The 12201-nt window shown below is 44.6% G+C and overlaps 4 protein-coding genes across 5 annotated transcripts; 2 read left to right on the top strand and 2 right to left on the bottom strand.

Annotated features, from left to right (window-relative positions):
• The first annotated feature begins 615 nt into the window (after positions 1-615).
• On the top strand, positions 616-5497 carry crm (cramped chromatin regulator). Of its 2 annotated transcripts, XM_017247977.2 has the most exons (7): positions 616-704; positions 917-1541; positions 1943-2146; positions 2206-3773; positions 3834-4260; positions 4321-4472; positions 4545-5497. In XM_017247977.2, the coding sequence occupies exons 2-7, from the start codon at positions 983-985 to the stop codon at positions 4644-4646; spliced, it is 3012 nt and encodes a 1003-aa protein (XP_017103466.2). In that variant the 5' UTR covers positions 616-704; positions 917-982; the 3' UTR covers positions 4647-5497. The 2 variants fall into 2 exon arrangements, with proteins under 2 accessions (XP_017103466.2, XP_017103457.2); XM_017247968.2 differs by having other exon boundaries at positions 622-1541.
• A 71-nt stretch (positions 5498-5568) lies between these two features.
• Positions 5569-7126, bottom strand: LOC108129758 (zinc finger protein 514). Its single transcript, XM_017247987.3, has 2 exons — positions 6383-7126; positions 5569-6322 (listed from the first exon to the last, which is right to left on the bottom strand). The coding sequence occupies exons 1-2, from the start codon at positions 7073-7075 to the stop codon at positions 5705-5707; spliced, it is 1311 nt and encodes a 436-aa protein (XP_017103476.2). The 5' UTR covers positions 7076-7126; the 3' UTR covers positions 5569-5704.
• A 329-nt stretch (positions 7127-7455) lies between these two features.
• Positions 7456-9552, top strand: ttm50 (tiny tim 50). Its single transcript, XM_017248045.3, has 5 exons — positions 7456-7779; positions 7865-8072; positions 8135-8663; positions 8728-8851; positions 8920-9552. The coding sequence occupies exons 1-5, from the start codon at positions 7599-7601 to the stop codon at positions 9108-9110; spliced, it is 1233 nt and encodes a 410-aa protein (XP_017103534.1). The 5' UTR covers positions 7456-7598; the 3' UTR covers positions 9111-9552.
• Positions 9553-9790: 238 nt separating this feature from the next.
• Positions 9791-12104, bottom strand: dwg (deformed wings). The gene is made up of 3 exons (XM_017248033.3): positions 11511-12104; positions 11021-11377; positions 9791-10955 (listed from the first exon to the last, which is right to left on the bottom strand). Exons 1-3 carry the CDS (start codon positions 12000-12002, stop codon positions 10095-10097), a joined length of 1710 nt encoding a protein of 569 aa, XP_017103522.2. The 5' UTR covers positions 12003-12104; the 3' UTR covers positions 9791-10094.
• Positions 12105-12201: the final 97 nt, after the last annotated feature.

The raw sequence follows: 12201 nt of genomic DNA, 5'->3' as shown, positions 1-12201 counted from the left end.
GCACGAAGCGTCTTCGAATTTTGGGCAACCCCTTGCTGAGATTGCCGGATCGTTGCAAATGTTAAGTATTACCGTAAGATAGTGTTATATAATGTTTATATATATATATTTATTAAAGTATTTAACATAATAATGTTAAATTATAAATAGATTGAAAAAATGATAGCCTTTTCGTTCTTTTTGGTTCCTTTGTCGGATTTCCATGTGCGATTAATTGCTGACCTAAATATATTGTTATTATAAAAGTCTGACCTAAATTATATCTTAAGGAATTATTCATTTTTAATATATCTTTTCTTTCTTAAAAAATTAAATCAAGTTTAATGTTAAAACTTATAGGATTCAAAAAAATATATTAACTTCAATTGATACAAATGAATATTGTATGCATTTTACGGTCAAAAACGATTATCGATTTAGTAGCTACCTACTTATAAATAATTTATTTATTAATTTTTAATTAAAACTATAATCAGTACTAAACGTTTTTTTTTTTAAATGGTTTTGATTTTTTAAATCTTAACAGTAATTCAAAGTTTAACAATACTAGAAATGTATTTACATGCGCATAACAGCACACAACCAACTGTTAACTAGCCCACTGTTAGGACAACAGCGTGCTGTTAGGAGAACGTCAACATCCCTAGCGTCTATAACTTTTTTATTATAGTCGAACGAGCCAATTTTTCATGTCTGCCTTTTAGGTGAGTGGCCGCAGAACAGTGAAATCGACGGAAACTGATGCCCAAAGAAATGGCGAAGACAGTGGGCTAGATTTGGGCCAAATCGCATCGATCGATCGGGGCGGGGAGGTCGAAAAAAACAAACACTCTCGTCAGCGGCGAGCGCCATTTTTTGTGTCGATTCTCTTGAAAGAGACAACGCAGTTTCATATTGCATCCTGATCCTGTTCCAGATCCAACTCCATTCGACGGAGGCGGATACGGATGTGGAAACGGTATATCCGAAGGCGGCATCAAACATGGAAGAAATGTGTAAACCGCCGGCAGTTTCTTCATCAGAGGAATCCAAACAGCAACCGCAGCAGTCTCATCACTCCCAGCAATCACAACAACCAACTGTTTCCAATGGCAAGGGCGTTCATTTCAAGCTTCTGCCTAGCATCCATCAGGCGGAGCCGGAGGAGGAACTCCTCGGCTCGGTTACCATGCACAATTGCCCCGGAACGCGGGCCAGTGCAAGGGTCATCCAAAAAATGAAACAGGATCAGACACGACCGATGACACCGCCACCCAGCGAACGGGAGCTGTCCAAAAAGGAGGAGAAGGCCGCCCAGAAGACACCGTCCCAGCTGAAGACCGGCAACGGCAAGACCACATGGACGAACATCGAAAGAAACTGCTTCTTTGATGCTTTGAACGAATTTGGGAAGGATTTCGAGGCGGTGGCCAATTGCATCAATGCCAAGCTGAAGCGTCGCAATGCCAACAGCGACTACAGCTTCAAGACCAAGGATCATGTTCGCCAGCACTACTATCAGACCTATCACAAGATCTGCAAGTATGTGCGCTACTCGGAAGGTAAGAGAGATCGGAGTTCCAAGAACTAAACGGGATTATTCTGATGATTTGCTGACTCTATGAGATCTTTGCATGGCAACAGTGGGGGTTTGTTTATTTATTAATTAATGAAGAGTTTATAAAAAATATAAATAAGCAATTTTGGACAAAAAGGAAGTTTATATTTTTGATTATTTTTTGACTTTTAAATCAAAGCTGTTGTTTATTTAAAAAATGGAATAGGAATATTCAAGAATTTTGGTTTAAAAATAATAAAGGAGTCCATAAAAAAATAGAATTAAATGGAAAATAGTTTAAATAATTATTTTAACCAAAAATAATCAAAATCTGAGTCTAAAATATAACGAAAACTATTAACTATTATGTATATTTATTAATTAATTTTTTAAAAAATATTTTAGAATTAAAAAAGCCCGCCCAGGAGCTGTATACTTTAATCAATTATGGAGAAATGCGTCGCAAGCTCACCTTCCTCACGGAGAAGCACTTCATGAAGATGAAACAGCTGGTCTACCAGGGTCAGATCATGGTGAGATCCAAGGGCAAGAATATAAGGATCAAGACGCCATCCTGCAAAGCACTCCGGCGATTAAATCAACTTGATGGTTAGTACAGGACATCCATAACTGACTACATCCTTCAACTTATCTTGAATCTCTTACAGACAGTCTGGAGGACATTCGGTTGCCCAGCAAGGTGGAGGTGGTGGTAACGCCTGCCAATATGGAGTCGTTCGGTAGGGTGCAGTCTCTGGCCCAGAATCCTCGCGGCAGGATCATAGTACCATTGCACAAGAAACTGATTAGTTTCATCAAGACCTTCGAGTTCAAGTGGCGGAGTGAAAGCCAGCGTTTAAGCGAAGAGAAGTCTGCCTACATGGCCAGTGTAGCTGCAGCCGCCTCCACCACTGCCGCCACCACCTCCTCCGCTGCTGCAACCTCCGCCACTGCCACAACCTCCTCCTCCACCGCCACAACAACCACAAACCCCACCGGCACCACCGCCTCTCCAGCCGTAGCTCCTTCCACGAACAACAATAACAACGAATCTGAGCCCCCAAATACCCCAGCCCCATCACTGGATCCGCTGCTCTGCTTCCAACCGCGACCCGGAGTGACCATCCATCGTCCTCTGCTCAGCATCACGGCCTATCTGAGCAGCGTTAACATCTGCCTGACGGCCTACGAGGAGCGCATGGGCTTCAAGGTGCGCAGCGAATCGCTGGCCAATGTTCCGTGTGTTCCGGTGGCCACCAGCAAGCGACCGAGAACTGAAAGCGGCTCCGAGAAGCGTTCCCCCGAGGCCAAGAAACCCAAATCGGGAGCGAGTCCGGCGTTGGAAAAGAGCCTGGACGAAGGAGGAGGAGTTGGAAGTGGTGCAGGAGCTGCTGTAGCGGAGGAGAATCATGCCAAGGTGGAGAGCAGTAGCGGCGATGAGCTGGGCGAGGAGATCCTGGAGTTTCTAGCCGGCGCAGAAGGAGCAGTGGCTGCCACGACAGAAACAACGGAAGCGACAGAGCCTGCACCGGCTACCCCAGCCACGACAGCACCAGCTGTAGCGCCACCACCTCCCCCACCAGCACCACCTGCTCCACCAGCTCCGTCAGCACCCGCCGTCACTCCCACCGTTTCCCGCGCCAAACGCAAGGAAGCCAAGGAGGCGGCAGCTGCCGCCCAGGCGCGCAACTTCAAACCCCTGCTCAGCGATGACATCCTCAAGCGGATACGACGCGGCTGGACGGTGTCCAATGCAGCGGACATAACCATTGGGGATCTGTATGTGGTGCTGGGTCAGGACTCCAAGCTGGAGCTGGAGTACTATTGGTGTGAGATCGAGACTACGAGTGTCCCCGCCGTTCCATCCTCCACGGCGTGCAGCAATTCCAATGCCAGCACTACTACATCCTCGCCAGCAACCAGCTTGCTGCCGTACAATCCCAACGACTGTGATAGCGTGGAGCGCGTCAAGGCCGTCACCTCGTCGACGGTGAGCAATCGGCTGAAGCATCTGCTGATGGTGGCCAATCTCAGCGAGCGTGTACGCCGGCGGCAGTGCACCTGCGGTCACACCTGCGATCGCAAGCGGGATCTGATGAACAAGGCGCAACAGCTGGCAGAGGCGGCGGCCGCCGCTGGTGTCAACTCGGGCATGGATGGCAATTTCCGGACACCGATGCTCCCAGTCCGACGACCCATCGGCAATATCATTGATCCCGTGAGGCAGCTAACGGCGGTAAGTCCACTTCTTATCCACTTTTCTTCCATTGTAGTTGATGACCTTACCTCCCAACAGCTCACCCGGCAGAAGCTCCGGAGACAGGTGCTCGTCCAGCGTCGCTTACTGCCACCCGGTTCTTTGGGGGCTCGTCCCTACGATATGCTTAGTGTCCGGCAGCTACACGGCGGTCTCTTCCAGCCCATTGATCGCTTGGACGCAGACACTGCCTCCAGCGGTATAGGCAGTTCCGTTTCATCCTCTCCCTCGCTCTCGGTTAGCTCCGTTTCCAACACCAATGAGTGCCAGGCAGGCGGGTTATGCTTCCAGGAGGATAACCAGGAAAAAGAAGACGAGCCGTCATTCGAGCTGCCGGTGAATGACATTATGCAGGGCGGCAGGGATATGCCCAATTTGGATTTCTGTGGAACTAGCACTACCACTACCACTACCAGTGCGGACAGTACCCAGATCCCAGAGCCAGTTATCCAGGATGAGAGCTCAAGTAATATAACTATTTTTTGTGAGAAAAGTTGAAAGAGTATTAATATATTCGTTTTTGCAGCTCAAAACTTCTTCCATGGCAGCGTAAGTCCGATGCACTTGCTCCGCGACTCCACATCCAATGCCCGATGGCTGGAGGACAACATCAATGACTTCTCCCTAACATCGTTGCTGGGACATTTGGATGAAATAGATGCCACCAGAGATATATTGGTGAGAATTGTAGACTTCTTCTTCTTTTTGTTTTTAAATTTTATTTAAAAAAAAACAAACTATAATTTTTAGGATCCATCGTCGAGCATGTCGGTGATTAGTGAGAGCAGCGTTGACTTTCGTCACAAGTTCCAGGAGATTGCCGCTCTTCTCCAGCAACAGGAGAAGGATTAGCAGTGGAAGGATATAGTACCGGGCGTGCCTCCATTGTTGAAAGTTTCCTTTTTTTTTTTTGTTTTTTTTTTAATTTTAAACCAAAAGTACTTCCAGAAAAGCATACATTTTTTTTTTTATTTTTTATTTAAAAAAACTCATCGATATTATTCATAAAAACTCAGAATCGAAGAAACCACTTATGTTTTAATGCGACCTCTTGTGATCTGTATATAGTATATAGACGTATGTCCCTATATGTCTCTATATCTTACTCTCATTTTTTATGTCTGCCAAGTATTAGCAAGCACTCACATTATCCAATCCGTATACATACATATATATATATATACATTTATAATATTATATTTTAGAATTAACAAATATTTATTTAAAATTAATTTTCATGTTTTGTTTTCTCACCCGCTCGCACTCACACACAACACAACACACTCGTTCCGTACTCCTCTAATTGGGAAAATATTTAATTTTTTTTTTCTTTTTAGCTTTTAGATCATGAAAATAATTAATCAGAACTTCCATTTGTTTAGAAAATAGCCCCCCATTTATATAAAATATATAGTAGTATCCTCCAAATCCCAAAACAAAAACAAAAAAAAAAAGACTGGAAATTTTTGTGTTGAACCCGTCTTGCCAGCATTATCCTTAAAATCCTTTCAAGATCGAAATCAATTGTATATGCGATATAGTAAGAATATTAATACAACAGGGGTGCGAGAATAAACCATTAATCCTTAGATTATTGTCCTTAGTAACAGAAGAACTTGTTATATCAAAGAACAAAATAAATCAACAAAATAATACTTGTATTAAGCACAACGTTTTAAATAAATCTAACATCCATCTTAAAAGTTGACAAATGGTTTTTATTTAAAAAACAATACTTTTCTTCTTAAATAAAATAAGAAATTAAGCTTAAAACTAATAAAAAATAATAATACAGCGTTGAGAAAACAACTAAAATTAAGAATTAATTCTATGACTAAGGTTCTCTCAACCCTCTCTTTAGGATTAGCTTTGGAAAACATATATCGGGTATGGATATCTTAATTCCTAATTTAAAGGTCCACCCATTCCTTCTTTTTTTTCATCTTTCCGGCATTTGGGTTCTTGTGCGATTGGATGTGAAGGGTGAGGGAGACCTGGCGTTTGAAGGTCTTGCTGCACTCCGGACACTCGAACGGACGATCGCTGCTGTGGACGAGCATGTGGCGATTCAGTTCGGTGGTGGTGCCGAAGCTCCGCTTCTGGCAGACCAGGCAATGATGCGGCTTGGACTGGCTGTGGCTGCGTTTGTGGGCAATCAGATTGCTTGAATAGCGAAAGGTACGTTTGCAGATATCACATTCGTGCGGCTTCTCGCCGGTATGGGTGAGCATGTGCTTCTTGTAACCGGACTTTTGGGTGAGTCGCTTGCCGCAGACACCGCACTCGAACGGCTTGATGCCGCTGTGGGTTAGCAGGTGGGTGCGCAGCGATGACGCCTGACGGTACACCTTGCCGCAGGTGGGGCAGGTATTTGGATTGTTTGGATCGTGCAGGGTGGCATGCCCGTCGTGGGCGTTGCGGGTCTTGAAGGACTCCCCGCATATCTGGCAGACATACGGCTTCTGGTCGCTGTGCAGCTGCATGTGGTACTTGAAGGAGTTGCTAGTGCTCAGTTGCTTCTCGCAGATCTGGAAAAATTAACTAAGAATTAGAGAGTATTTTTTGAGAAAGATAAATGCTTCACATACCGGACACTTTAGTGATGGATTAGTGGTCTTCTTGCGGCGGCTTCTATTGCCCGAAGGTTGAGTTTTCGCCTCCTGTGGTTGCTCTTCAGTTGGTTCCCCAATTTCCTCATAGTTATCTTGGGTATCTTCCTCCTCCTCCATGAAGAGCTGGCTGTGGCTAGTTTCTTCGATGATGACATCCTGAATATCGTCGACCTCTAGATCGGCAATACTTCGCTTCCAAAGCTTGGCTGACAACTCCTCCTCCACCTTAATCTCTAGCTCATCCTCATCCTCTTGGCTTGCCTCGTTCACCACCACAAAATCATCTTCGTGAACCAGTTCCTGATCTAGCTCAAACTCCTGGTCTATAGCTTCATCGTCCTCTTCCATATGTTGCTCCTCCCCCACCTCCTCTCCCGACACATAGTAATATTTTTCCTTGACTTTCAGACCTTTATAAAGTTGTCGGAGAACCGCGTCCGTCTTCAGAGCGACGCGCTTGAATTCCCAGTACCGCCGCAGCTTAACCGAACATCCCTGGCATATGTGTTGGGGCAGGTAGTCCTCCGTCTCCAGGAGAGTCAGGCCGCTGCAGTAGCTCAGAATCTTGGCTAAAGTCGTTAGTTCGCCAGAAACCAGATGCGGCGTGAAGAGTGGCAAGCAATTTCCCGATGGGATATTGCACACACGGCACAGATCCGATTGCTCCATGCTGCTGGGCAATTCAAATGGAGCCAATGGCCAGTTTTCCGAAGAATTTAATTAAAACTGAATTGGATTCCAAGCGTCCTGTTATTCTTCTTATTGCCACCCAGTTGGACAAGAGTTGCCAGATTGGGTTAAAATTTAGCTAATTTTTATGGTCTATATAATAAAAGCTAAAATATAAATGAAAGCTAACAATTTATTAATTAAAAATGTATTTATATTTTTTATTTTATGAATTTTTATTATTATATTAGTTTAATTATTGAAATTTCCTTGTAAATAAGGAAAAATACTAAAAAAAAATACCATGGCAACAGCACTGTGGCTTATGGCCACGTGCTAAATGTACTAACGCCAAAGTAGGCGACGTTTGATAATTGTCTAACGCCACCGTGCCGGTTTGTAGGTTGAAAGTTATTTTATATTGAGATTTTGTACGAACAAGTCGTCACGACTGGGCAGGAAAAACGGTCGAAACGGGATACCGCGATTAGAGACCGATTGATCGAGACCCTCAGGCACTACCATGGCACCACCACCCACAATCATTCAGCTGCTGCGCAGCGTTAGTTCGCCGCGCGTTCTCACATCGATCCGCCAGTACCAGAACCTCAGGTCATTGGGTAATCAACCTCATCGCGGTACCATCTCGCCAACTGGTGTTGCAATGTACCGCGCCGTACGCGGCTATAGTAGCACAACCAACAGTAAGTCGTCGTCGCCATCAGTCCATTCCGTCCCATCCATCATCCAGGTCCTTCAATTTGAAAAAATTTCCGAAAATATTTTTAGAACAAACTGCCGAAACTGGAACGGCCACTGGCAGTTCAACTGCAGCCAGTAGTGGCGATGAATCCTTGCTCACAAATACACCACTGCTAGCCAAGCTCTTCCCGCAAACAGCACCCGAAGTGGACAACGATTTGGCCAAGGAGCGTAAACAGCAAGAGGAGGAAGAGGCCAAGGAGAATGAGCATGCCTGGAAACGTATGAAGCTAGGGTAGGCAACGTCTTATCTTCCTCTCTCTCTCCAGTTATAATAGCTTTCCATAATCCTTGTAGCTTTGCCATTTTCGGAGGCGGTGGCTTGGCTGCCGGCCTTTGGGCCATTTATGAATTTGGAAAACCCGAGGTTGATCCAAACGGACAGACCATCGAGGATGAGTTCACACAGAAGCCGCTTCTGCAGCAATATTTACAGCGTATGTGGAAGAGCATTCACTACTATCAGAAAATGATCCAAGAACCGTCGCGCGACAAACTATTGCCCGATCCGCTCAAGCATCCATATATACAGCCAAAGTATACTTTAGTACTAGAAATGAAGGATGTGCTGGTGCATCCGGATTGGACATATCAGACCGGCTGGCGTTTCAAGAAGCGTCCCGGCGTTGATCACTTCCTGGCCGAGTGCGCCAAAGACTTTGAAATTGTAGTCTTTACTGCCGAACAGGGCATGACCGTGTTCCCTATTTTAGATGCGCTAGATCCTAATGGATATATCATGTATCGCCTTGTCCGGGATGCAACACACTTTGTGGATGGCCATCATGTCAAGAACCTCGATAATCTGAACAGAGATTTGCGGAAGGTACGTAGCTACATATACTGTCTGTTATTATGGACATGTTTCTATTAATTTTGTGGTTCCATAGGTAATAGTCATTGATTGGGATTCGAATTCCACAAAAATGCACCCGGACAACACATTTGGAATCACACGCTGGCATGGCAACGACGATGATTGCCAGTTGCTGGACCTCGTTGCCTTCCTTAAGAGTTAGTACCTCCAACTAATGGATGTTTGATTATAAGTACTAATCCCTGTTGTTTTTTATTATTTTTAGTAATCGCTCAGAACAATGTGGATGATGTGCGTGAGGTGCTGCACTATTACCGCCAGTTTGACGATCCGGTGAATCAGTTCCGGGAGAATCAGCGCAAGCTAGCTGAACAGATGCAGGAAGCGGAGCGTTTGGAGCAAGCCAAGGCCAAGCCGATGGTCAAGAATTGGTCGCGCGGCATGTTGGGGCGTTAATAGTTGAATTGTTTGCCAATACACAATGCCATACATTAAACACACACACAGTTATGATTAAACAAAAAAAAACAAGAATTCTTCACAAAAAAAAAAAGAGAACTATAACAACTTGTATTCCAAAAAAAAAAAAGAGAGAAACCTTAAGCCCTCCTTCCACGAAAGAGTATCCAGTATCCCCAGGTGCAAGTACACCACCTACATGCACTATGTAGATCACATTAGACACGCCCATAAGCCCACTCGAGCGTTGACTGTGGCAGGGTGGGCAGGCTATTTTTTATTACAATTTTTTTCGGATAAGAGCTATACGAATGTTTTTGTTTTTAAAATAAATAACTAAACTTGCTTGTTTTTGTTGTTTGGCAATGTAAACTTAATATTATTATTATTAATTATTGATTAATGATTAATGAAAACCAAACAACAGCTAAAAGCTAAACCAAAAAAAAATCTGAAATCAGGTGTTTTATTTTTTTCTCCTCCTTAATTCCTTTACAAATTTTCGTATCGTTATCTTATCATTTTGGATAAGAGCTAGTTTTTAAGGTAAAAAAAAATAAAAAAGAAAACATTGTTTTTCGTTTACAAAAAGAAAAAAAACTTGAAATTTATTATTATCATTAGCATTGCCAATAAATAATTAATTCTAGCCAAGGACATTCGGGATAGAACAAATATTTACATTTAGGATTATTACAATTTATTGCCTTGGCGGTGGAAAAATACATGTACATGGTACAGTGTCTGTTAATAGTTCATTCATAATCCTAATACCTGTCCCTATATATTACATATATTAATATATCTATATATATATATGTTTATAGGTATAGCTTTCAATAAAATTTAAAGCTATATACCATCTATAATCGAATGTATATAGCTATTAAATTTTTAAAATATATATCATATAAATATATATATATATAATATTTAGATATAATAATAATCTTAAATAATTGTCGAAAAGCTATTTGCTGTTTAGAGAACCACCACTACCTTGGACTTGGACACCGGCTGATCAGGTACATCATTCCCACCAGCGTTACCGTTGCCGCCCGCCATCGCCTTGCGGGTATTTGTGGAGCTAGACTGCTCCTTGTTGTGGACACGAAGGTGGCTGTTCAGACGCTTCTTGGTGGGAAAGGCCTTAACGCAGAACTCACACTTGAATGGCTTTTCGCCGGAGTGTAGGCGAACGTGGGCATTGAGGTTGCTGGTGAAGGTGAAGGCGCGTCCGCAGATGTGGCACTTGTGCGGCTTGGCACCGGAGTGGACCAGCAGGTGCTTTTTGTAGCCGGATTTCTGCGACAATCCCACGCCACAGATCTCACAGGTGTAGGCCTTCTCGCCGGTGTGGCTAATCTTGTGCTGGCGCAGCGACGAGGAGTCGTAGTAGGCCTTGTCGCACAAATCACAGGCATAGGGACGCTCACCAGTGTGGGTGAGCTTGTGGCGACGCAAATGATCCAGAGCGGCATAACCGCGTCCGCACTGATCACACGTATAGGGCTTGTCGTCGGCATGGTTGCGTTTGTGGGCCGCCAGACTGGAGGTGGTGCGATAATACCGTCCGCAAATGTCGCACTGGTGCGGCTTGATATTCGTGTGGGTGAGCATGTGCTCCTTGTAGTTGCGCATATGCTTCAGTCGCTTGCCGCACTCCTGGCACTCGTAATGCTTCTCGTCCACATGGCTGCGCATGTGCTGATTGAGGCGGCACAGCTGCCGGAATCCCTTCTGGCAAACCTTGCACACATGCGGCAAAGTTTCGTTTGTACTTGTCGGCACCGAGTCCAGTGACTCCTCCAGAAAATCCTCCTCGCAGACTTCCTCCTGTATCTGTTTGAACAAAACCATAAACATTTTTATTCTCTACAAGATTCATAGTAAGATTCTGATCATACCAAATGCTCTCCGGTCCCATTCTCGTCCATTTCGAGAGTCTCCTCGGCCATCACCCCGTCGCTGGGTATCACAATCATCTGGGCTTGGATTATCTCGCCACCAGTGGCCGACTCGTCCATTACCTCGATGTCATCCTCCTCGGCTATCATTGCCTGGTATTCATCCTTAATCGTAACGTACTCGACATTCGCTGGCTGGTACTCGTGGACGCCCTCGACGATCAGGTGCTCCTCCTTGTCCTCTGAGCCGGCCATCTCCTGTTCGGTCACCTCCTCAATGACGTACTCCTCCTCGTCCTGTGTTATTTCCATTATGGCACCCAGCTTATGTTCTCCCTCCAAATCCCCCTCGTTCAACTGTCATAAGAATTATGGGTTTAATTAATGCAATGTTAATGGTGTTTCTGGTGAGCATGCGGGTGTGAGTAATTGGGATCGTCTATGGGTAAATGTGTTGAAGCATAAGTTAACCGTTAGTGTTTATATTTACTATGCCTGGATCCTGTTCTTCGCCGAGCATTTCGATCATCACGTATTCCTCGTTTTCTTCGGGCAACGTCTCCGTTTCGGGAAGTGTCTCTGATGCCGACACATCGGTTTCATGCTCAAATTGCTGTTCTTGGCTGTTTTTCAGCTGGCTTCCCTGGGCGATTTCGTCCAAACCGAGGCGTAGTAGCTCATCGGAATCGAGCACCATACGCTTAAAGTTGAAGGCCTGCTCCAGGAGCTGCAGACAGTGGAGGCAAATATGCTGAGGCATGGCGGCGCCGTCCTGCGGCTCGAAAGACAGGCCAGAGCAGTAGTTCAGCATGTTGGCCAGTGTAGTGGTGCCCTCGGCGGGGCCCAGCTCGATCTCATCCTGAAGCGCCTTGTGCTGCTTGCAGGCCCTTGTACAAGTGCGGCAATTCAGCACCACGCCCGCCTTGCCGCTCATGATTGTCGTCTTGGATGGGAGTTTTTCTCTGAGTTTTTCAATTTTCATACAATGAAGCTGCTACTACAGATCAAGCGTCGTCAAACAAAAAAAAATAATAAAACAAGACAGTTTCCTTAAAATACAAAAGTGCCAAACACTGATAGTGTGGCCAGATGATGAATGTTCATAAATTAGAGATGACACTTTTATCGATGAATGTTTGATGATTCTATTTTTTGAAATAAATGTAGAAAATGATTCGAAA

The sequence above is a fragment of the Drosophila bipectinata genome, chromosome XR (assembly GCF_030179905.1).
Source record: "Drosophila bipectinata strain 14024-0381.07 chromosome XR, DbipHiC1v2, whole genome shotgun sequence".
NCBI classification, from domain to species: Eukaryota; Metazoa; Arthropoda; class Insecta; order Diptera; family Drosophilidae; genus Drosophila; species Drosophila bipectinata.
This window is presented reverse-complemented; position numbering and strand designations above follow the sequence as displayed.